Here is a 22,960-nt window from a genome sequence, read left to right as displayed (position 1 = left end):
ATCACACTCCCTTGAACCCACAACAGCAAGCGCCATGTACTTACAATGGTGGAAGCAATCACTGTATGGCTGGAAACATATCCTGTGCCTCATGCCACCACCCGGAACACTATCCTGGGCCTTGAAAAGCAAGTCCTATGGCGACATGGCACCCCAGAAAGAATATAGAGTCAGACAATGGGACTCATTTCCGAAACAACCTTATAGACACTTGGGCCAAAGAACATGGTATTGAGTGGGTGTATCACATCCCCTATCATGCACCAGCCTCCAGGAAAGTTGAATGATACATTGGACCGTTAAAGACTACACTGAAAGCAATGGGTGCTAGAACATTCAAAAATTGGGATACGCATTTGGCAAAGGCCACCTGGTTAGTCAATACTAGGGGATCTGCCAACCGAGCTGGACCTGCCCAATCAAACCTGTTACGTACTGTAGAAGGGAATAAAGTTCCTGTAGTGCACGTAAGAAATATGCTGGGTAAAACAGTCTGGGCTACTCCTGCCTCAGCAAAAGACAAACTCATTCGTGGAATTGCTTTTGCTCAGGGACCAGGATGCGCTTGGTGGCTAATGCAAAAGAACGGAGAGGTCTGGTGTGTACCCCAAGGGGATTTAATACTGGGTGAGAATAGCCCATGAGTTGAATTGTATCATGTTAATTATTATATAATACTGTATGTCATCACTACCATGATTACGATCTACCCTAGATGAAAATGGTGATTAATTAGAATGTATGGGAAAGAGTGTAACCTTAGCATGACATCAATGGTATGGAATAAGGGGTGGATAGATGTCCTAGTTTCAGTTAGGACAGAATTAATTTTCTTCCTAGTAGCTGGTAGAATGCTACCTTTTGGCTTAGGATGAGAAGAGTGCTGATAACATGCTGATGTTTTAATTGTCACAGAGCAGTGCTTACACCAAGCCAAGGACGTTTCAGCTTCTCGCTCTGTCCTGCCAGCGGGCAGGCTGAGGGTGAAGCAAGAGCTGGGAGGGGACAGACCCAGAACAGCTGACCCAAAGTGGCCAAAGGGGTATTCCATACCATCTGACATCATGCTAAACAATATATAGGGGTGTCTAGTCGGGGGGAGGGGGCCGGACTGCTCGGGGTTAGGCTGGGCATCGGTCAGCGGGTGGTGAGCAATTGTATTGTGCATCACTTGTTTTGCACACATTATTACTAGTAGTACTATTATCATCATTATTGTTATTATTATTATTATTATTTTCTTGTCTTAATAAACTGACTCTATCTCAACTCACAGGCTTCACTTTCCTATTTCTCTCCCCCATCCCAGAGAGGGAGGGGGGAGGGCGAGCGAACGGCTGTGTGGTGTTTAGCTGCCAGCCGGGCTAAACCACGACAGAAAGGTGCTGGTTGAGCTGCTGACATAGTCGTAAGACCTATCTCAAAGACCTTGGAAAGGACAAATCGATCAACGACACTCCTTGGGGCTCAGAAAAGGCAGATGTCAAACCCATTTTTTACTAGAAGCATGAACAGAAGTATGATTATGCCTAATCAATCATTAAAACGCCAGCTTTAACCCTAGCCCTCAAACAGGAACTAAACAAAAGTCTAACCCACAAAGTTTGCCCTTATCTGACACCTTGAGCAGGCACCTTGAGCAGAACACCAATCCCTCCCTCAAAGGTCTTTCCATTCCATTAGCCCTAGAAGGTGACCTCTTATCCCTAGATGTTAAATTGAACACCTAACCCCCAAAGGCCTCCAACATATACACAGCACATCTCCTCTTCAACCCCTAACTTCAGCTGTTTGTCCTCATGGGGCATGGCAGGGACTGTGAGGTCCTTGAGCAAAGAGTCACTCTCCATCTCTTTTATAAGCCCCCTTTCATAAGTACTGAAAGGCCACAAAGAGGTCATCCTGGAGCCTTCTGCTCTCCAGGCTGAACAGCCCCAGTTCTCTCAGCCTTTCTTCATAGGAGAGGTGCTCCAGCCCTGTGATCAACTTTGTGACCCTCCTCTGGACCCCTTCTCACAGATCCACATCCTTCTTGTGCTGGGGACCCCAGACCTGGATGCAGGACTCCAAGTGGGGCCTCAGAAGGGCAGAGCAGAGGGGGACAATCACCTGCCTCCACCTGCTGCCCACTCCTCTCTTGATGCAGCCTACGATACAGTTGGCCTTCTGGGCTACAAGTGCACATTGCCTGCTCATGTCGAGCTTTTCATCCAGCAGAAGCCCCAAGTCCTTCTCTGCAGGGCTGCTCTCAGTGAGTTCTTCTCCCAGCCTATCCATGTCTGGGATATCCCCGGTCCAGGTGCAGCACCTTGCACTTGGACTTGTTGAACCTCCTTAGGTTCACATGGGCCTAAATTTCAAAGTTCTCCAGTATCCTTTGGATGCCATCCCTTCCTCTGTTGCATCAACTACACCACTCACCTTGGCGTCATCTGCACACTTGCTGAGGGTGCACTCGATCCCACTGTCTATGTCATTGATAAAGATATTAAACTGTACCGGTCCAAGGACAGACCCCTGAGGTACACCACTCATTACCAGCCTCCACTTGGACATAGAACCATTGACCACCACTCTCTGCGTGTGTCCTTCAAGCCAACTCCTTATCCACTGAATGGTCCACCCATCAAATGTGTATCTCTCCAGTTTGGAGACTAGGATATCATGTGGGACCATGTCAAAGGTCTTTCAGAAGTCCAAGTAGATGACATTGGTTGGTCTTCCGTTGTCGTCTGATGTGGTCACTCCAGTGTAGAAAACCACCAGATTGGTCAGGCACAATTTACCCTTTGGTGAAGGCATGCTGGCTGTCTTGGATCACCTCTTCGTCTTGCATGTGCCTTGACATTGATTCCAGGAGGATCTTTTCCATGACCTTGCCAGGCACAGAGATGAGGTTCACCATTCTGTAATTCCTTGCGTCCTGTCTCCTAAACTTTTTAGAAATGGGAGTGATGTTTTCCTTCTTCCAGTCACTAGAGACTTCACCCGACTGCCAGGACTGTCGTGGTTTAACCCGGCCAGCAGCTAAATACCACGCAGCCGTTCGCTCCCCCTCCCCCTCCCTCTCTGGGACGGGGGAGAGAAATGGAAAGTGAAGCCCGTGAGTTGAGATAAAGACAGTTTAATAAGACAGGAAAATAATAATAACAAAAGTAATAATAACAATAATAATAATAATAATACAATGGTGATAATAGGAAAATAATAATAATATGTACAAAGAAGTGATGCACAATGCAATTGCTCACCACCCGCTGACTGATGCCCAGCCTAATCGAGCAGTCCCAGCCCCCTCCCCTCGGCTAGCCACCCCTATATATTGTTTAGCATGACGTCAGATGGTATGGAATACCCCTTTGGCCACTTTGGGTCAGCTGTTCTGGGTCTGTCCCCTCCCAGCTCTTACTGCACCCCCAGCCTGCCTGTTGGCAGGACAGAGCAAAAGGCTGAGATGTCCTTGGCTTGGTATAAGCACTGCTCTGCAACAATTAAAACATCAGGGTGTTATCAGCACTCTTCTCATCCTAAGCCAAAACACAGCATTCCACCAGCTACTAGGAAGAAAATTAATTCTGTTCTAACTGAAACCAGGACACAGGACTTTTCAGATATAATGGAGAGAGGCTTGGCAATCAGCCACAACAGCCAAGTCCTTCAGTACCCTGGGACGCATGTCATCATTCCCCATAGACTTGTACATGTTTAGTTTTGTCAGGTGATCTTGAATGTGCTCTTTGCATACAGTCGGTGGGACTTTGCTCCCCCAGCCTCCATCTACGGGTTCAGGGATTAAAGACTTGGGAAGACAGACTGGCAGTGAAGACCGAGGCAAAGAACTTGTTTAGTACCTCAGTCTTCTCCATGTAAGTTGTTAACAGTAGAACCGCTACTACTACAAACAATAATGTATATAATAATAAATAAATCCATAAAAATAATATGTTGTTATAATTATCATTATTATCATTTTCCTTTTGTGTCCTATCAAACTGTCCTATTAAATCTCAACCCATGAGGTTGACCTTTTTTTTCCCCTCCTAATTCTCTACTCCATCCCACTATCTGTGGAGAAGGGGTGAACAGCACTTCACTTCTGAGATGCCTTCTGGGTTAAACCATGTCAGTCTTTTTGGTGCCTAGCATATGGCACACAGTTTGAGATGACAGAGCATATTAAAAGAAAATTGTTATCAGCATTACATCAATGTAAGAGTTGCTTATCACAATGTTGATTTTTTTGATGTTGGGTCTGTTTTGCTTGTTTTCAGAATAGTGTTGTATAGCACATTATTAAATGTATGTGTTCCCTGTCATGTTGTTTACCATTTCTGGATGTGGGTTTAAGGTTATTCTTTTGCTGTATTGGATAACACTGACTTATAATAGGATAAAATTATTGGTCATGAGACTAATCTCATACTTGTACCGGGCATTGCCATCACCTCCATACCTTGGGAACCATATATCGGAAGCTATTCAGAATTACACTCTTGACCTTTCCTCCTCAGGGAGTCAATTGGGGTGGGCAGTGGTGGGAAGGGAACAACAATGGCCATCACTTCTTCACTCCCCCTTTCTCCATCACCTCCCCCTTCTCCTCCAGGCTAGTTACAATAGCTCTGCAAAGCTTTGAATATACTTGGGATGGTCAAACCAGCATGTTCATATTGTGATGTGAAGTGAATGTGTTTCAGCTTTTGTTTAAACAAGTGCTTAAGAATGTCATTAAGGGATCTGTCCCCAGGCAAGAGAGTTAGGAATAGCAGGAAGTGTGGGAGAATATGGGCAGACACCTAGAGCTGTGGTCACCTCCAGTGCTTTGGAACTTCACCCCTAAGCAAGCGCAGAATCCTAAAAAAACTGTTGAAATGCTTGAAAAAGGTGTGTCATCACCCTGGCATTTCCAAAGAGACACAAATCGCTGGAACATGCTTGGTCTTGGCCTATGTTTACCAAGTCTCAATCAACACCACTCCAAAACCTGTGAGAGATCCTGCAGCCACTCCAACGCCTGTGACTGGCCCTGCAGCCTCTCCAACACCTGTGATAGTCCCTGTGGCTACTCCAACTCCCGTGACAAGCCCTGCAGCCCCTCCAACACCTGCAAGGGGCCCTGCAGCTATTCCAACTCCTCTGAAAGGCCCTACATCCACAAAGACGAACCCTGCAGCCACTTCAACACCTATTACACACCCTGCAGACGCTCCAACTTACTGTCACAGCCCCTGCAGTCACTCCAATCCCTGTGAGATATCCTGCAGGCACTCCAACTCCTGTGATAGTCCATGAAGCCACTCCAACCCCTGTGACAGGCCCTGCAGCCACAACAACTCCTGACATGGGCCCCACAGTTACACCAGCCCTCGTGACAGCCCCTACAGAAACTTCAAAACCTGTGACAGTCCCTACAGACACTCCAACTCTAGTAACAGACCCAGCAGCTGCTCCAACCCTGTGACAGGCCATGCACACGCTCCACCTCTTACAACAGGCCCTACTGGAGGATGAAGAAGAAGAGATTAACCACATGATTTCTATACCAGAGTGAGCTATGAGATATGTGAAAACATTTCAGCCATCAAGCTGTGTCATGGTTTAACCTGGTTGGCAGCTAAACACCACACAGCCATTCGTGCACCTTCTCCCCTCCCTCTTTGGGATGGGGAAGAAAATCAGGAAAATGAAGCCTGTGGGTTGAGATAGAATCAGTTTATTAGGACAGAATAATAATGATGATGATAATGATAATGATAGTAATAATAATAATAATGTATATGAAACAAGTGATGCACAATGCAATTGCTCACCACCTGCTGACCAACGCCCAGCCTCTCCCTGAGCACCCGGTCCCCCCATCCCGGCTGTGCCATCCTAGAGTGCCAGGACACTCTAGGGGCTATTCTAATCCTCAGCAGGCTATTGGCAAGGCCTCTGGCCATTTCACCTTTTGGTCAACCGCCTTTTTTAATGTTTGGTCCATCCTTTCTATCTGTCCACTTGCCTGTGGTCTCTGTGTGGTATATAAAACCCATTTAGCTTCTAGTGCTTTGGCTGTCTCCTGGACTACTTCCAAGAAGTGTGGTCTGACTGTTGGTTTCCAATGGTACACAGAAGAAGTCTTCTGTATATCTGTAGAACCAATACTGAAGAAACTGAATCTTCATCAGATATAGTTGCCAGAAGAGTATCTGGATTAGGTAGAATTTTTGAGGGAAGCTATTCCTAGTGGGCATGGTGCACCGCAATAAAGTATAACTACTTGACAGCCCTATGGTTGTGGAGTCTTACCCACGCATCAAGAGGAGCTGAGAACAAGGGAGGGCCCTGAGCCAGCATCACCAAGCCAGGGGCATGAGTTGGCTGAAAATAAAAAAGGGGGAATTGTGGGGAAGGAGTTTGCAGGTGGCTTTGCGCTGTTTCACATGTCCCTGAACTAGAGGTTATGATGAAGTAAGCAGTAGAAACAAAAACTTGAGCAAGGTTGTTGTGCACTGTAATACACAATAAATGTTTGTTCATTGTCTTTTGTGTTATAAAAACAAGGAGTTCTGTTTGAGGAACGGGAGTTGTGAAAACTCCCTGCTGAAGTAAGGAGCTGTATAATGCTTTGCTAGACACTATGAAAATTCTTTTGCTTAATGTAACAAAATAGAGAACCCCCTCCCCTTCTCTCCTTCTGCATCTCAGTAGCCTCTTTTGTTAAAAAAACACTGCTGCAAAGTTCATGTAACCATCTCCTGATAAGTTGTTAAACTAGTGTATCAATATCTTGCCTTCCTGTCTCACGCTGGGCCAACATGACCAAATAAAGAAAGAAGTTGAGCCACAACGCCGAGGAAGACTACGGCCTTCATCTTCACGAGCACCAGAGGGACAGAGACGGCCCCCCAGCAACAGTGCGCGCAGTCGCAGAATATACCAGGATGTGCTGCGTAATCCCAGAATTACCAAGATATAAAAAGGGACCCTGGCGGGGGTGAGGTGCGCGCCGTTGGCGGAGCCGAGACTCCCCGGCCGCCCAGCGCTGTTTTGCTTGCTGTTGGCTTACTCAATAAATTCCTTTCTATTATTAATGCAATGCTCTCTGAAAATTAATTAAGGGGGCAACTTATAACATGCACTGGAAGGGAAGTAGTCACTGCACCAAGCCTGTCAGAGTTTAAGAAGCGTTTGGGCTGTGCAATTAGTTACACGGTCTGAATTTTTGGGTTGACCCGTGTGGTGCCAGGAGTTGGGCTCCATGATCCTTGTGCGTCTCTTCCAACTCGGGATATTCTGTGATTCTATGAAATAACTTGGCTGCAGTGTTAAAGATGAGCTTTGCTCAGTGGCCAATTCTGGCTGGCTTCAGGTGCGTTTCTGAGGGTCTCTAACCAATTGTATGACAGATGCAGACGTGTGGACAGCGCATGGGGCTACATGAAAACTATATGTAGTGGAGAAAAATGGCAATAAAGGCCTTCTGTTCAAGAGCCATCAGGAGTGCGTGTCTTTCATCCCTTCACTTATGGTTGATTTACAACATACATTTGTGTAGTGTTATCTCTCTAGATCTGTTAGTTCTACAGTAAACCCTTTACCATCTATCTCTTACTTCAGTTCACTGGCTGAACCCAGTTCTTGTGCATGCTCAGGCTATCTCCTTCTTTCTTATCTTACTGCCTCAGCTGAGGCATACAAACTGAGCTGAGTTGGTTACACATCCAAAGACTGATGCATAGCACAAATTCCTCATGTAATCTTCTTCTGACACATCCTCCAGGCCTGGGTTATCTTGCCCTCACTTTGAGATACGAGCCTGTACCTTCTTACAGATGAAGCTGGCTAAGTAATACAAAGTTTCTAAACTTCCTTCTCTCTAACTAAACATAGTAAGGTTTGACCTAGCTGTTAAAAAAAACACTTCAAATCAGACTCTGTTGTTGTGTCAAGGAAGAGACCATTTGTCCTTTCAGCTTGGTATCAATGGAGGTGATGTCAATGCTGAGTACGCATGCCAAATTAGTCTCATGACCAGTTATTTTATCATATCATAAACCAGTGTTACACACTTCAGCAAAATGATAACCTTAAACCAGCCCCCAGAAACAATAACTAGCACAAAAGGGAACACGTACAGTAAGTAAAGTGCTATATAACTCACTTGAGAAAACGAACACAGAAGACCTGAGATTAAAAAAATCAACATTGTGGTCAGCAACTACTAAGCTGATCTGAAGTCTACAACAGAAAATTAGCTGTATCCTAGCTGAAACCAAGACAACCTGGCTGGAAATGGCTGTGTGAACTACATGTATGCAAACAGGCAGGAGCTGGTGGATGCAGGAGTCAGGAAGCCACAGGTGACAGTGGCTGCACAGTGATCTTGAGCCCTTCCTGGCCATCATGTCTGCAGTGTTGTTGCTCTTGATCTACCCCAGGAGTGCTGCCACACCTAGCGGGGCATGAGGTCACAGAAGGACCCTTTGTGACACAGGCCAGTGTCATCTGGCAATAGCCGGTGCTGGCACAAAGGCCCTGCCAGTGTCCGTCAGGACAGCGAGGGGATAGGACAGGAGCGAGTGGGACTGGCGAGGAGCCCCCGAGTGCAGCCCACGTCTTTCCCCACTGCCTGTGGCTGTCCCGAGCCTGTGCCCTCCTGACTCTCACCTCTCGTCACTCGCAATGGAGACGAGACCCCCAAGCCGCCCCAGGGTGGCCTGGGAAGAGAGTGAGAGCTCTGATGAGAGCAGCTCTGTATTGGAGCCCGTCGAGGTGTGCGAGGTGGAGCCGCTGCAGCCTGGTGAGTGAGGGTCTGCGCTGGGGTGGGCAGGGCTGGGGCCAGTCGCGCCCCCTGCTTGAAGCCAGTGCCCCCTTCCCTTGCTTCATCCTGAAGCCCCTCTACAGTAATCCTTGCTCTCCTTCTGTCTTAGATGCTAGCTGGCTACCTGTGTACGAAGAGGAAGAGGAAGCTGTGGACTTCATCGAGGCCTTCGTCAAAAACCCAGAAAAGGTAAGAGCAGCCCTTTCCATGGCGGCTGTGCCTGCATGTCCTGGCCGTGCCCCGGCTCTGCTGCCAGGCTGATGGAAGGCTGCTGGCTGGGCAGAGCTGCTGCCCTCCAGGCGTCCCACACAGCTCCGCACCCCACAGTGCTGCGGTCCTGCTGGCTGTGGCTCCCTCCTCACACTCCCTCTTGGTATCTCTGTGGCTGCCAGGATGATGTGCAGAAGATAAAGTTCCTGAGGAACATCGTCACTGTGTGCACAACCGCTGAAGAGAAGGGCTTGTTAGAGGGCCTGGACATCTTCTGCCGTAAACATAAGCTGACAGCGAACATCCAGGTGAGGGGACGTCTGGTGAGGCTCCCTGGGCTTTGGGCAGGGGTGTTTGGGAGCAAACATACATGGACACCCAGCTACCCCGAGTGGGAGCTCGGGTGCTGCTGGGACCTCAGCACTGCAAGGTGCAGGGGGGCACTCTTGGCTGGGGATACTGGGACTCTGCCAACCCTGCCAACAGTGCTGGCTCTGCTGGCACTGTGTGCCTGTGGCTGCCAGGTTCCATCTAATTTGTGCTCTCCAGGCGCTGTTGGAAGAGAAGCCTATTGATTACCCGTGCACAGACCTGTGGGAGGAAGCCTTACTTGCTACTTCTGCCTTGAGGTATGTGCCCAACCCTGTCCGTGACTTGGCTAGCACAACCCCAGGGCATGAGCCAGGTGACCCTGACCCTGGCAAGCACACATCCTCCATCCGGGCAGGCCTTTGTTTTTCCATGCTCGGGACTTGTCCAGAGGGAAGAGGGAGCCTTGCAGCTTCCTGACTCATCTCAGCCTTTGCCCCAAAGCAGGAGGTATCAGGACTGTCCTCTGGCCCTGGCCAGCCTTGCAGAAGAGGATGCATCCCCCAGCTGGGCTCCTCATCCCTCCCACAAAGTCCTGCCCATGGGAGGCTGTGGCATAATGACCACACAGACACCAAGGTTCTTTAAGGGATCACTAACTTCTTCTTTATTGAGGGCATAACTTCCACTCCCTTATTGAGGACAGGCTCCCTTTTTATACCATTTGCTCTACAGAAGTATTTTTCTACTAATTATTCATTGATCAACAACTTTGCCCAGCAACAGCAAACACCGAGCAACTTCCAGGTCTTAATGGCTGGAGGACAGGCAGTCTGAGCCAGCAAGGCGTCTCCTGAATGACCCCTCTTTGTTCCTTCTGAACTCTTTACATTCCTCATAGCCTCATCGTTAAAAGTCCAATGTTATCACCAATCATGGGGCTTGTCAACCCCCATGGCCACGCTTCCACTGGAGGACTGTGTCCATCTCCCTTTGTCGTAGAGGCACCGTTCCCACTGACAATGTCTCTCTCTCTACAGCACAGTGGAGACTGTACTGGAGGGTGAAATGTTGTCTCTCGTAGCTGCATGCGTTAGCAGCGTCTTCTTTCTTCTGAGAACTGAGGATCTGGACGCTTGGTTCACCATGATGGTATGTGCTGCTGATCCACAAGAGCCCCCATTCCCCTGCACTGCATGGAGTTTCCTCCTGCTTAGAAACAACTGAAGATCCCTGATGAGGCAGGTCTCGGACTGCTTCCCTCCACCCCTTCCCTCTCACCCTTGCCACAACACTTTGTCCTTCTTACAGATCCTGCAAAAGATGGATGTCATGCTGACAACATTGCTGATCAGCCCTCCTGCCTCCAGCCTCGGTGATAAGTTGCAGAGCATCTTGAAGGTCTGCAATTTGCACAGCATCAGCTTTACAGTGGATGTTCCTCACCCTAGAGTGAGGTGACATATAATAGTGAAGAGTGCCCCCTGTGCCATGCACACAGACCATAGTGCCTGCCAGGCCTGTGCCCAGCACACTCAGGGGAGCCAGGGTCTGTCCACCAAGCTCTTCTAGGGCCCCGCTGTCCCCTGGCTGCTGTCAACATCCCTTGCCCTCCACAGGTCCTTCCTGTGTCACAGCACAGCTTCCCCGCAGCACTCCTGGGCCTCCTCTGCCCCCAGAGCTCTCCTTGCACCAAAGCAGTGGTGGATTTGAGAGAATTTGAGCCCTACCTTTGTGCACCACACTGACAGCATCTGGAGCTGCCATTGCCCTGCTTTCCTGGTCCCCTGTGCTTTCCTTCCCAGTGTGAACGGGGCTTTGCTCCAGCTCTGAGGAATTCCATGATGGGCAGTGTGAGTCCAGGCAGTTCTGCTGGAGCAGTTGTCAGCTCCCAGAGCAGACCAGAAGCTTTTCTTCCCACAGGTGCTGCTGGAATTTACCACTTCTTCAAGCATAGCTGTGCAGGTAAACGCCATGGAGAGGATCTGGAATCTGTTTGCTTTCCTGAACAACTGTTGCAGTGAAGAGGTAAGGAGCCAGGCACCCACCAGCCAGGCCATCTCCCTTTCCCTTCTCACGGATTCCTGCGAGGCAAACCTGGGCCTAGCACAGGTGGGGGCCGTGAGCATGGCTCTGCCCTGAAGGGAGGGTCTTTGTTCCTCCTTTCCCCTGACTGAATATGTCATGTCTTCCTTCCTTCTTTCCATAGCCATTTGGAAAATACCTCCAGCCTTCTCAGAGGACAGCCGTTGTCCTCAAGACTCTTGACATAATGAGTAGCTACAGCACCGAAGATGATGAGTATCATTGGGCTGAATTCATGATGGACGTAGCACTTGAAGACCCTGCCACCTGGCTGATGGAAGTAAGCAGCCTGTGGCTGGATTGCCCTGTCCTTGAGCCCTTTCATCCCTCACGTATCCTGCCTCGAATTCCCAGCTCTTGGGCAGCAGTTTCAGTGGCCCCCGGGGCAACTGGCTGCAGTCCAGTGGCAGCTACATTCTCTCCCACATCTCCTCCAGGTGCCAAAGCTTCTGAGGTTCATCCATGAAAGCCTGAGTGACTGCACAGATTCAGAACACCAGAAACTCTTCTCACTACTTTCCACAATGGCCAACCATTTTCCTAGGGAAGTGCTCATAAGCATCTTGACAGACCTTCCGACACTTGACAGGTACGAGCCCCAGAAGCCCTGGGGGCTTTTTCTATGTGGGGAGAAGGACCTGGAGAATCTCTGGCCCCTCCATCGCATGGTGCGCATCCTCCCAGTGGAGTGGGCCCCTCCATCGCAAGGTGCTCGCCAGCCCTGTTGGAGCAGCCAGGGTCTCAGCATCCAGACCGGACCAAGGCAGCCCAGAGACCCCATCACGATCCCTCCTGCCCCACAGGGAGCATCACCTCAGGCCCCTCCTGCTTGCCCAGCCTGATCCCCCAGGGCTCCCTAAGCACGGGGTGGCGAGGTCCAGGGCTGCAGGACAGCCCGGGGCCTGCGGGGTTGGTCTGGGTCATGGCGCTGTTACCAGGGCAGCCCTGCCAACAGTGTGTTCTGGGCTTGCAGCACTACGTTGGACATCTGGAAGGTGATACTTTCCCTTCCAATGACTTCAGAGAAGATCTTTCAGGAGCTACAGTATGTTCTCTGGGACAACAAAGTGTGCAGCTTCTTTGCAGTCAACGCCATGGACTTAAGCACCGTTCACTTGGCTGTGAGTAACCAGACAACACACCTTGTTCCCCTTTGGGGCTATGTGTGCTCCTCCAGGAAAACAGGCACGGTCCTCTCCCCATCCCATCTTCTCCAGCCTGTCACCTCTTCCAGGACACAAGGACACAGCCCCTTAGGGCCAGCACCAGCCCCCCTCCACCAGCCATGCGGGGTCCGTGTGCTCAGACATGAAGCCTGCCCCTTTCCTGGCAGTGCTGTCTTTCCCCCGGCTCCTGGCAATGACTGGGGCAGAGTCAGGACAATGTCTGGGGCTGGGGCAGAGCCATGGCCTCTGCACGGGCTGAGCAAGCTGTGAGGCCAGGGACTAGTAGCACCTGTAGCCACCTGCTTCCAGTGCCTGCTTTGTGCCACATGGTACTGGTCAGTCGCTCCTCAGAGGTGTGAGACCAAGAGGCTGCAGATGGCCAGAGGGAAGGAGGAGCAGGCAAAGAAAGGATGCTCTGTGTTGCCAGGCGCAGGGCACACAGGAGCCACACACTCCTCCGCAGGCATGGCTGCTCCAGGACGGGCTGTGTGTCCCTCATGTCCTGCCCTGAGCTGCCAGGGGAGCCAGGAGCTTCAGGGCGCAGCCCATAGGCTCTGTCCATTTCTCATGGCTGTGTTCGTTTCAGATGATGTACTCCACGAATCAGATAATGTTGGATTTCTGTGACCCAGACAAGTTTCGGGTGTGTCTGAGGCTTCAAAGCCTGCCAATGCTCTGGATGGTGCTCAGAGCCCTCGACACGATGTCAGAGAGACCTGAGATGGTGAGTGAGACATTGCCAAGTGAAGACCTTTTGACAACCTGGTGCTGGGGCAGGAGGCAACGCCGTGGCTTGGCCTAGGCTGGGAGGCAGGAGGTGGGGTGGGTTGTGGTGTGGTGGGTTGTGGTGGGGCCTGGTGGCTGCCTGTGGAGCTTTCCAGAAGCTTTCCCGATGGGTTCCCTGGAAGCAGGTGGCAAAGAGGGTGACTCAGCAGGGGATACAGGATCTCTGCTCTCTTGAAGTCCCTTCCCTGTGCCCTTCTGTCCCCACAACACAGTCTGTGCTACCAGGACACAGGGCAGGAGTCTGGTGCTCCGTAATCAGATTATTTTGGCCAGGATGGCCCTTCCCCTCTTGACTAAAAGCAAATGGTGTCGTTCTGTACAGAGAGGAAAATTGTTGGTCCTGCTGCCGGACATGATGAATACACTGCAGTATGACAACACGTGCATCACCATGAAGGCCCTGACTATCTTCAAAAATGTGATTCATCATCTGGAGAAGAAGGAGGCCAGCCGCATCGCTCTGGCACTGGCTGGGAGACTCCTGCCTCTGTTTAACGATGTAAGACTGCTGTTGGTGACTGAGCCCCACAGACGGGCACCCTGCAATGGCACTGCCCTTCGGCCCAGGCCTGTGGGCAGCACTCGGGCAAGGCCTTCTCCTCTCTCTGATCCTCTGGGTTATGGTGGGCTGTCTTCTGGGCTCTGCAGTGCAGCAGGGCTTCTCCCTGTCGAGTTGAGAGCTCTGGGCAGCCAAGAGCTTCTGTTCTGGGGGCAGGAAGATGAAGGCTGAGCAGTCTTAGAATGCCCCAGAGGCATTATCAAAGGCCAGCTATGTCTCCTCCTCAGCCCATTCCCAGTAGAGCTTTGCTTTGACATGGCTGGTGCAGCTACTAGTAAAAGTGGGCCAGCTGGGACTGCACTCTGAGACACACACGGCCTGTGCAGGAAACCTGTTTCTTTGCCTTGTGCGGGCCTCCAGCTCCTTTGTTCCGAACACGAGGCTTCACCCTTCACATCAGCCTCCCTATGGCCTTTGCTCCCCATGGACAGGGGGAGGCTGGCAGTTGGAGAAGTCCTCCTTTTGTCCTCCCTAACAGGTGTCCAGTGAGGTGCGAGAATGCTCCATGCTCCTCTTCAAAGACTTGATGGAGTTTCTGCTGTGGTGGAAAAAAGGAGAAATGAAGAAGACCGTGCACAGGGCCATTATTCCACTGCTTTTCCGGATGAGTGACGAGACTGAGAGTGTGGCCAAGGTACAGATTTCAGACCTGGCCATTGACGTGGGCACTGGGTGTGCTGACACCAGAAGGGTATTCTGGGCATGGGGGGGGCCAGGGTAGCAGGCAATCAGACACTTTAGGTATGTGTGTGCGGTGCCATCTCCCTGCCTCTGCTTCTCCACAGGTCTCTGCAGAAGCCCTACTTGCTTGTGCAAAGTTCCTGAAGTGGAAAGAGCTTGAGCAGCTGGCTCAGAACGAAGACGTCATTAAGATTTGGGAGTACTTGGTAAGGAGAACCACACAGCCCCAGGCCCCATATGGACAAGCCTGTCTGACATGCCCAGGCTGCTCCAGCCCAGAGTCCCCCGCCTGCTGCTGCATTGTGGCTCCATTCCCTCCAGCACAGAGCCCCAAGGGCTCTTCTGCAGGCCCCTCTGCCTTCCCCACCCCCAGGATGCGGGAGGAGACCCTAGCCCATCTGGGCCTTGGCAGCGGGACAGAAGGGTCTCCTAACTCTTTCCAAACCTCAGCCCCACAGAGCTCCTGGCTGGGAGCTCCGGATGGCCTGGGGGAAAGGGGAAGGGGGGTGCTGGCAGGAGGGAGTCGTCCAGCTGGCTGGGGAGGGTCTGTGAGCTCTGTGCCCTTGTGCTTTCCCCAGCTCAGGCAGAAGAGGAGCAGGGTGGAAGGATACCTGCAGCAGAGCCTGCCATACCTGGAGGATGCTCAGGACAACTTGCGAAAGAAGGCTGTCAAATTCATCGGTAAGCCAAGGCCCTGCTTCCCTGTCTGGGCCCTGCCCTGGCAGCAAGGCCCAGCCCTGTGGGCCCTGAAGCCCCTGATTGTACCCCAGGAGCCCTGTGCCTCCCTCAGCCCCCTGCCCATGCACGTGGGCCTGGTGTGTGCCTTGCTCAAGCTCCCCCTTAGGCTCCGTCCTTGGTGGGAAGCTGGAGGGGACACAGGCAGGCTGGCTGGACATGGGGCTGTGCTGGGAAGCAGGCTCTGACAATAGCACTGTGCCTAGGGATTGCTGTCTACTGTGCTGGCATCCGGAGTGAGGAGAAGCTGAATGAGCTCATCCAAGGTGAGTGCGGTCGGTGCTGGGGGTGCTGCGCCCAGTGGACAGGGGTTAGAGCCTGCACAGTGTGCAGCCATGCCTTCCCATGCTCCAGGGAAATGGGGGAGACATGTGGGAAGCTCCTGAGCAGCAGTTTCCAGCTGATCCCTTTGTCCCACTTGCTTCCCCTGGCCAGGGAAGGAGACAGGTGGGGCTGGCATGGCCTGGAGGCATGCCAGGAGGTCTCTGAAGGTCCGTGGTGTTATAAGTTGCCCCCTTAATTTTTCAGAGAGCATTGTATTAACCATAGAAAGGAATTTATTGAGTAAGCCAACAGCAAGCAAAACAGCGCTGGGCGGCCGGGGAGTCTCGGCTCCGCCAACGGCATGCACCTCTCCCCCGCCAAGGTCCCTTTTTATATCTTGGTAATTCCGGGATTACGCAGCACATCCTGGTATATTCTGCGACTGCGCGCACTGTTGCTGGGGGGCCGTCTCTGTCCCTCTGGTGCTCGTGAAGATGAAGGCCGTAGTCTTCCTCGGCGTTGTGGTTCAACGTATTTTTTTTATTTGGTCATGTTGGCCCAGCGTGAGACAGGAAGGCAGGATGTTGATACACTAGTTTAGCAGCTTATCAGGAGGTGGTTACATGAGCTTTGCAGCAGTGTCTTTGAACAAAAGAGACAACTGAGATGCAGAAGGAGAGAAGGGGAGGGGGTTCTCTATTTTGTTACGTTAAGCAAAAGAATTTTCATAGTGTCTAGCCAAGCATTATACAGCTCCTTACTTCAGCAGGGAGCTTTCACAACTCCCGCTCCTCAGACAGAACTCCTTGTTTTTATAATACAAAAGACAATGAACAAACATTTATTGTGTATTACAGGTGGGTTTCATCTCTGCTCTATTTCTTTCTGTTGCAGCCCTCCAAGTTGTCATGAAGGATGTCAATACACCAGTGTGTCTTCTGGCAGCTCAGATCATCCTAAAAATAAGAAGTCAAATTAAGACGCCAATACCTCTATGGGTTCGGCTTGCAGAATGTTGCTGCTGGCCCTGCATAGCCAGGGCAAATGACTCTTTTTAATTAAAGCTGGAATAGCAAATCCAGCTATTAAGATATAACATGCTACAAAGAGCATGTTAAAAGACGTTATAAACATTAGATCAGTTTAATAGTTGATGATCACTTTTGTTTGTTTGTGTTTGTTTTTGTTTTGTTGTTGTTTTGTTTTGATGTTGGGTTTGCTGTGTTTGTTTTCAGAATTGTGTTGTATGGCACATTACTTGTATGTGTTCCCTGTTGTGCTGTCTGTCATTTCTGGGGGGTGGTTTAGTGTTATCATATTGCTCTGCTGTGTAACTCTGCCTTCTGATATGATAAAATTACTGGTTGTGAGACTAGTGGGGCCATAACCTCTGTGCTTCTGGAACCATCTCTTGGAAACTATTAATAATGTTGTGGTTTAAGCTAGCTGGCAGCTAAGCACCACACAGCCGTTCACTCACCTTCCCCCCCTCCCTCTCTGGGGTAGGAGAGAGAATCAGAAAAACAATGAAAACCTGTGGGTTGAGATAGAGACAGTTTATTAGGACAGTAAAGAAAGGAAACCAATAATAATGATAATAGTACTACTAATAATGTGTACAAACAAGTGATGCACAATGCAATCACTCGCCACCCGCTGACTGGTGCCCAGCCTATCCCTGAGCACCCAGTCCCCCCAACCCAGCCAGCCCCCCCATATAACTGTTCACACCAGCTACAAGGAGGAAAATTAACTCAATTCTCGCTGAAACCAGGACACTATCCTAGTAGATCACGTTTAGTATTCATTTGTGCACGTCATCTTCTCCATTCCAAGACTCGACTTGTGTGTAGCACATGTGCATATCTGCATGCCAAAGATTCTCCCCACTGAGGTTTTCTTTGGACTCGCGTTTGGAGAAATGTCACTGCTGTGGGTTTTGTGTTGCTGCTGGGGAAAAGCACAGCTTTGTGCATCCAGTTGCATTAGGATATTGTCTCAGAATCCTGATGGTGCACTGGGCTCCTGACTTGTCAGATGCTGGGCCTAGCCAGGCAAGAATGCAGAGGAGACAATATCATGCATTGTTTGTCTAACCTCACTGACCTTCATTTAATTTTCAATCCCTCGGTGCTACCATCCTTTGCCACCCCTTTGTGCCCCATTCTTTATCTCACCAAATGGTTGACACAGGCAAAGGAGGGGATTAGTTGAGGCAACCAAGTGGTGAGACCGAGAGCAGTGTCTCTCCAGGGAACTAGACCACTCGTACGACTATGCATCACTAGGAGGGTTGCTGTTCACCACGTGAGCTAAAGTGCAGGCACACTGATTCTGACATAAGCTTGCATTATCCCACCTCTGCGTATCCTCCACTCCATTCTCGCTTGTTGGTAAAGTGAGATTTAGTCCATTTCATTTATTTGCTGATAGAAGGTGAGGTCCTCTATGCAGAAGTATTATGTTCTCCCTTAATCCCACTTTAAATCCAGGTTGGGAAGAAAAATGTTAAAGGTGTTGACTTACAACAGTGTCTGATTGTGAAAATTAGCTTGTTAGGATGACACATGACATGATAAAGATAGGCTACATACAATCTTTTAAACTAACCCTAGTCTAGTAGGAATGCATTTGATATTACCTTGTGAGGATAATGGTGAAATAAAGCACACATTAGAAAAAAGATCTTTATCTGATACAGAACAGGAGATGTCCATTTATTTTCACTTTTCCAGTTGTTCATCTGTCTTTGTTGGTTTGGATGGGTTTATTTGGTTGTTTGCTTGGTGTCATTTTGCCTCAAGCAAAGATCCTTTACAGTTGTCACTAATGAGTGGGTCGTGCCACTGTCTAAAAGGAAATCAGTTGTGTCTTCCCCAGTCTTAATAGGAACCAGGGTTTAGAGACTGGAATTTCATTCCCTGGTCTCCAGCATTCTGAGTCTAAATCTTCCAGGGTTCACCACAGAATGTTTAGGTTGAGTATAAGGAAAAAAATTCTTCACTGAAAGGTTTGTGAGGCATTGGAACAGACTGCCCAGGGAAGGAGTTAGTAGTCACCATCCCTGAAGGTATTCAAAAATGAGTGGATTTGGTGCTAGGGACATGGTTTAGTGGTGGACTTGACAATGCTATGTTAATGGTTAGACTTGATGATCTTAGAGGTCTTTTCAAACTTAAACGATTCAATGATTTAATCACAGAATGGTTGAGGTTGGAAGGGACCTCTGAAGATCATCTAGTCCAACCTCCCTGCCAAGCAGGATCACCTAGAGCATTGTGCAGGATTGCATCCAGGTGGGTTTTGAATGTCTCCAGAGAAGGAGACCCCACAACCTCTCTGGGCAACCTGTTCCAGTGCTCTGTGGTCCTCAAAGTTGTGGTGGTTTTACCTTGGTAGACAGATGAACTCCACCACAACCACGCCGTCATAATTTCCCCTCCTTAGAAGAGAAGGGGAAGAAGAAAAGAAAAGAAATAACTCATGGGTTGAGATAGATAAGGATAATGTAATTAAAAGAAAAGATAACTATTAGGGAAAAATATATTATTAATTAAATAATTTAACAAAAGGGAAAAAAAGGAAAAGGGAAAAGAAAAAAAAACAAAAACAACAACAAAAAAGCAAAGGCTAACTTCCCACAAACATGTGATACTTGACCACATCCTTGATGAGAACAGATGTTTTCACAACTAGAGCCCACTCCTCCGCTCTTCTTCCATTTTCCACCTTTTATTGCTGAGTGTGACATCACAGGGCATGGAATATCCTCTTGGTTGGTTTAGGTCAGCTGCCTTGGTAATGTTCCTTCCTCACCTCTTGCCCATCCCCATCCTGCTGGCTCTTGGGGGATTAGAGGGAGTCCTGATGCAGTGCCAGTACTGCTCAGCAGCAGACATAGCAGTGGTGTGATACCAATGCTCTTCTACTTACACGTGCAGAGCACAGCACTCTATGGGCTGCTGCAGGGAAAGTTAACATCCCAGCCAGACCCGGTACAGCTGCCCAGGGGTACTATGGAGTCTCCTTCTCTGGAGACATTTAAAACCCTCCTGGACGCGTTCCTATGTAACATGATCTGGGTGTTCCTGCTCTGACAGGGGATTGGACTACCTGATCTTTCAAGGTCCCTTCCAATCCCTACAATTCTGTGATTATGTGATTCTGTGTAATACCATCATGATTATACTGGCTATAGCCACAACTACACATTAAGACTTCTTAACAATGCACAGTCAATACTTTAACACCATATATACATGTACATAACAAACAATTAAGCTGAATATCACTAACAATATCAATCCCATGGCTAGGATCTTGTCAATTCTTTAACATAATACTTACATATCAACAGTGATTGGTGCCTTTATCACAAACAGATGGCCCAGCTTCACCTCTATAAAAACCTCCTGTGTCCTGGGCCACAAAGTTTGAGAAATCAAGTTGTGTTTTTGCAGCAGAACATGTTTTTGAAGTAGAATGTGCTTTTGCAGTAGAACTTGTTTTTGAAATAGAATGTGTTTTTGTAGTAGGAAACTAACCTTGTGTATTCAAAGATAGTTGTGTAGTCAAAACAAAGGGAAATGCTAAGTAGGTAAGTGGACAGTAGGAGGCTTCACTGTTCCAAAATGAGGAGGAAGACTGAGAAAAACTGTGTGAGAACAGTAAAAACAAAAATCACAGGCTCTCTAATCATGAGAAAAGAGGGGAAAATGAGAAATTAGAGGATTGATCAAATAAAACTGTACATATATGGTATAGAAAGGCTGTGTGGAGCACTGGTGAGAAGGGAGAGCAGCAGGCGCAGGCACTATTATAGAAATAGACCCAGTAATTCCATGCACTGACCAAGGCAAGACAAGCTTTACTGTATTGCCTTGGGGGGGGGGGGGGGAGGGAGAAGTCTGGGTGGCTCTTTTGTGGAATGTGAATGAAATGCACTTTTAGTGCGAAGCGAGTGTGGAGTCCTGATCCGCGGTTCCATAGTCCTGTGAGTGGCACGGCCATAGACAGACAAAGGAAAAGACAGAAGGACGAAAGAGAGTCTCAGGGAATTAAGAGCCTTTAGTTGTATGTTATCCTGGGCATGGTAAAGTGTTCAGCAGTATACCCCTCTCCTTATCCTAGGTACAGGCGTGTGGTAACCCTGTAAACAGTCAAGTCCACGGCACCATGTCAGGAAGAGATGGGGAATAAGGGCTCCAAGGAAGAGCAGAATGGGGATGGAGACTCTGGAACTTTGTCTAAAGATGGTCCTTTGTGAAAAATGATAAGGAATTGGAAAAACAACCCAAAAAACAGGGAAAAGGAAAAAAAAAATGGTTAGATATTATGTAAGTGCCTGGCGTAAAAAGCCAATAAAAGGAACTTCAGTATTTTGGCCAAAATACGGGTCTGATGAAGACTGTGTTTATCAGACTCATATTTGTATGCAAATGATAAGGTTCCTTTTTTTGGAGGAGGAATCAAGTTATGCTGCTTGCTGGGTCCAGGAGGTGAATCAGCTTTTACTGAAAAAGGGTCAGGATCAGGGGAAAGAGGAGTTAGAAGAAAGGACTGGTCAGTGAGAACCCTTGGATAATTTACTCCCTCCCTATAATCCTAATATTGTACTGACGGCAGCAGCAGCTGCCCCAGAAGGGGGAGGGGGGGAGGGGGTGGGACAGGACAATCTTGGAGGTCTCTTCCAACCTAGATTATTCTGTGATTCTATGATTCTGTCACTAAAAAGAAAGTGCACTCTAAGCTCCGATGAGAATTAGAACAATGTAAAAATGACATTGAAAATTTTCCATTTCCTGATACTAATAGTGCTGGCACTTCTATGTATCCTCTTATGGAGGTCCTGATTGGACCAGGGCAAATAGGTTATGTGAACTCTGCTGTCATCAGCGGAGAGGTTAAGAGTTTTAAGAAGGAAATTAAACCTTTAATTGAGGATCCCATTGGACTAGCAGAACAGTTAGATCAGTTTCTACAGCCTAATTGATATCCGTGGGCGGAGATTATGTCAATCCTGAGTGTGGTATTTACTGGAGAAGAGCAGGGACTGATTAGGAGGGCAGCTATGCGAGAATGAGAAAGAGCTACCTCCCCCATCCCCGGACCAGAAGTGATTCCAGGAGAGCAGAAATACCCACTTGATGACCCCAATTAGAATAGTAACAACCTGTAGCACAAAGCTCCTATGAGACTTAAGGGGCATAATAATAATGGGGATTAGGGAAGCTGTACCAAAGTCCCAGAATTTTACTAAAGCATTTGAAATGCAACAACAAAAGGATGAATCCCCTAATAACTTTCTGCAAAGACTGAGGAATAGAATGAGGAAATACTCAGGGATGAATTCGGAGGACCCTTTAGCCCAAGGGCTTTTGAAAGTACATTTTGTGACTAAAGCCTGGCTGGACATACAAAAAAAGCTCCAGAAGATAGAAGGATGGAGTGAAAAGCCACTAGAGACCCTCCTGCAGGAGGCCCAAAAGGCGGATGTCAGGAGGGGAGAGGAGAAGGAAAGACAGAGCAAAACTAAGGATATCCACGCTGAAACAGGTAATGAAGCAGAGGATTGGAGACAAAGGGAGAACGTCTCAGGAGGAGAAGTCGGACCCAGAGCAGAAGGGAGAGGAAGAGAGATGACAGAATGACTGTAGTGGGTTTATATGGCAAGGTTTTGGTAGCAGGGGGCCATAGGGGTGGCTTCTGCAAGAAGAATGCAGAAGCTGCCCCATGTTAGATAACAGCCCTGCCACTTGCCAGAACTGAGCCAATAAGCAATGTTGTTTGTGCCTCTGTAAGAGCATATTTAAGACAGGTTAAATAAGCCCACCTGAGTAAAAACAGCACAATGACAAGCAGAGAAAGCTACCTGTGTTGCAGCCTAAATCATGACAGGGACAAAGAAGATGCTTCAAGTGTGGTCAGGCTGGTCACTTGAAGTGGGAGTGTCCAGAACAGAAAATGAAGAGGTTGCTTGCTGTTACAAATTCAGAATAGAGGAGTCAGGGGTTCTCAGAAAGCTGGTCCCACCTAGAGCCCTTGATGACCTCATGAAGAAGTTCTGGGGCAGTTAGATCATCACTGAGCCATCAAGTATAAGGGCTTAAATTACCTAATAAATGAACTGATAAAACCCTAAGGGCAACGGGAATAGAAGGGATGGGGATAACAGCGCCACTTTTGGGGGATACCAAACTGAGCCTGTGGGATAAAACAATCACTGGGCAATTACTGTATGTACCTGAGGCAGGGACTAATTTGCTGGGGAAGGATTTGATGATGAAACTGGGTATACAGATAGTAAATTGTAAGACAGGAATTACGGTATCAATGAAGTTATTGACAGAAGATGATGAG

At 48.8% G+C, this 22,960-nt stretch overlaps 2 protein-coding genes and 1 long non-coding RNA gene across 3 annotated transcripts; 2 read left to right on the top strand and 1 right to left on the bottom strand.

Moving 5' to 3' along the window:
• Nucleotides 1–8,161: 8,161 nt before the first annotated feature.
• On the top strand, nt 8,162–13,203 carry LOC311428306 (uncharacterized protein; the record flags this gene model as incomplete). The annotated part of the gene is made up of 10 exons (XM_084539825.1): nt 8,162–8,785; nt 8,916–8,995; nt 9,199–9,324; nt 9,566–9,645; nt 10,366–10,477; nt 10,637–10,726; nt 11,249–11,353; nt 11,535–11,690; nt 11,848–12,118; nt 13,163–13,203. The coding sequence occupies exons 1-10, from the start codon at nt 8,668–8,670 to the stop codon at nt 13,201–13,203; spliced, it is 1,179 nt and encodes a 392-aa protein (XP_084395951.1). The 5' UTR covers nt 8,162–8,667.
• A 486-nt stretch (nt 13,204–13,689) lies between these two features.
• LOC311428318 (maestro heat-like repeat-containing protein family member 7) lies at nt 13,690–16,976 on the top strand. Its single transcript, XM_084539839.1, has 6 exons — nt 13,690–13,861; nt 14,400–14,555; nt 14,707–14,808; nt 15,181–15,283; nt 15,544–15,603; nt 16,496–16,976. Exons 1-6 carry the CDS (start codon nt 13,715–13,717, stop codon nt 16,657–16,659), a joined length of 732 nt encoding a protein of 243 aa, XP_084395965.1. The 5' UTR covers nt 13,690–13,714; the 3' UTR covers nt 16,660–16,976.
• Nucleotides 15,872–19,119, bottom strand: LOC311428324. The gene is made up of 2 exons (XR_014687643.1): nt 17,082–19,119; nt 15,872–16,557 (listed from the first exon to the last, which is right to left on the bottom strand). It is a non-coding gene; the product is annotated as an uncharacterized lncRNA (long non-coding RNA).
• Between the last annotated feature and the right edge of the window lie 3,841 nt (nt 19,120–22,960).

Source organism: Aythya ferina (genome assembly GCF_964211825.1).
Source record: "Aythya ferina genome assembly, contig: HAP1_SCAFFOLD_42, whole genome shotgun sequence".
Classification (NCBI taxonomy): Eukaryota; Metazoa; Chordata; class Aves; order Anseriformes; family Anatidae; genus Aythya; species Aythya ferina.
Note: the sequence above shows the minus strand (reverse complement) of the source record. Positions and strands in the feature narration are given on the sequence as shown.

Coding starts and splice junctions, on each gene's coding strand:
- LOC311428318 (XM_084539839.1), top strand. CDS start 13,715: ATGATGAATACACTGCAGTATGACAACACGTGCATCACCATGAAGGCC. Junction 15,284..15,543: donor GAAGGCTGTCAAATTCATCG/GTAAGCCAAGGC, acceptor CACTGTGCCTAG/GGATTGCTGTCTACTGTGCT. Junction 15,604..16,495: donor GCTGAATGAGCTCATCCAAG/GTGAGTGCGGTC, acceptor TTTCTGTTGCAG/CCCTCCAAGTTGTCATGAAG.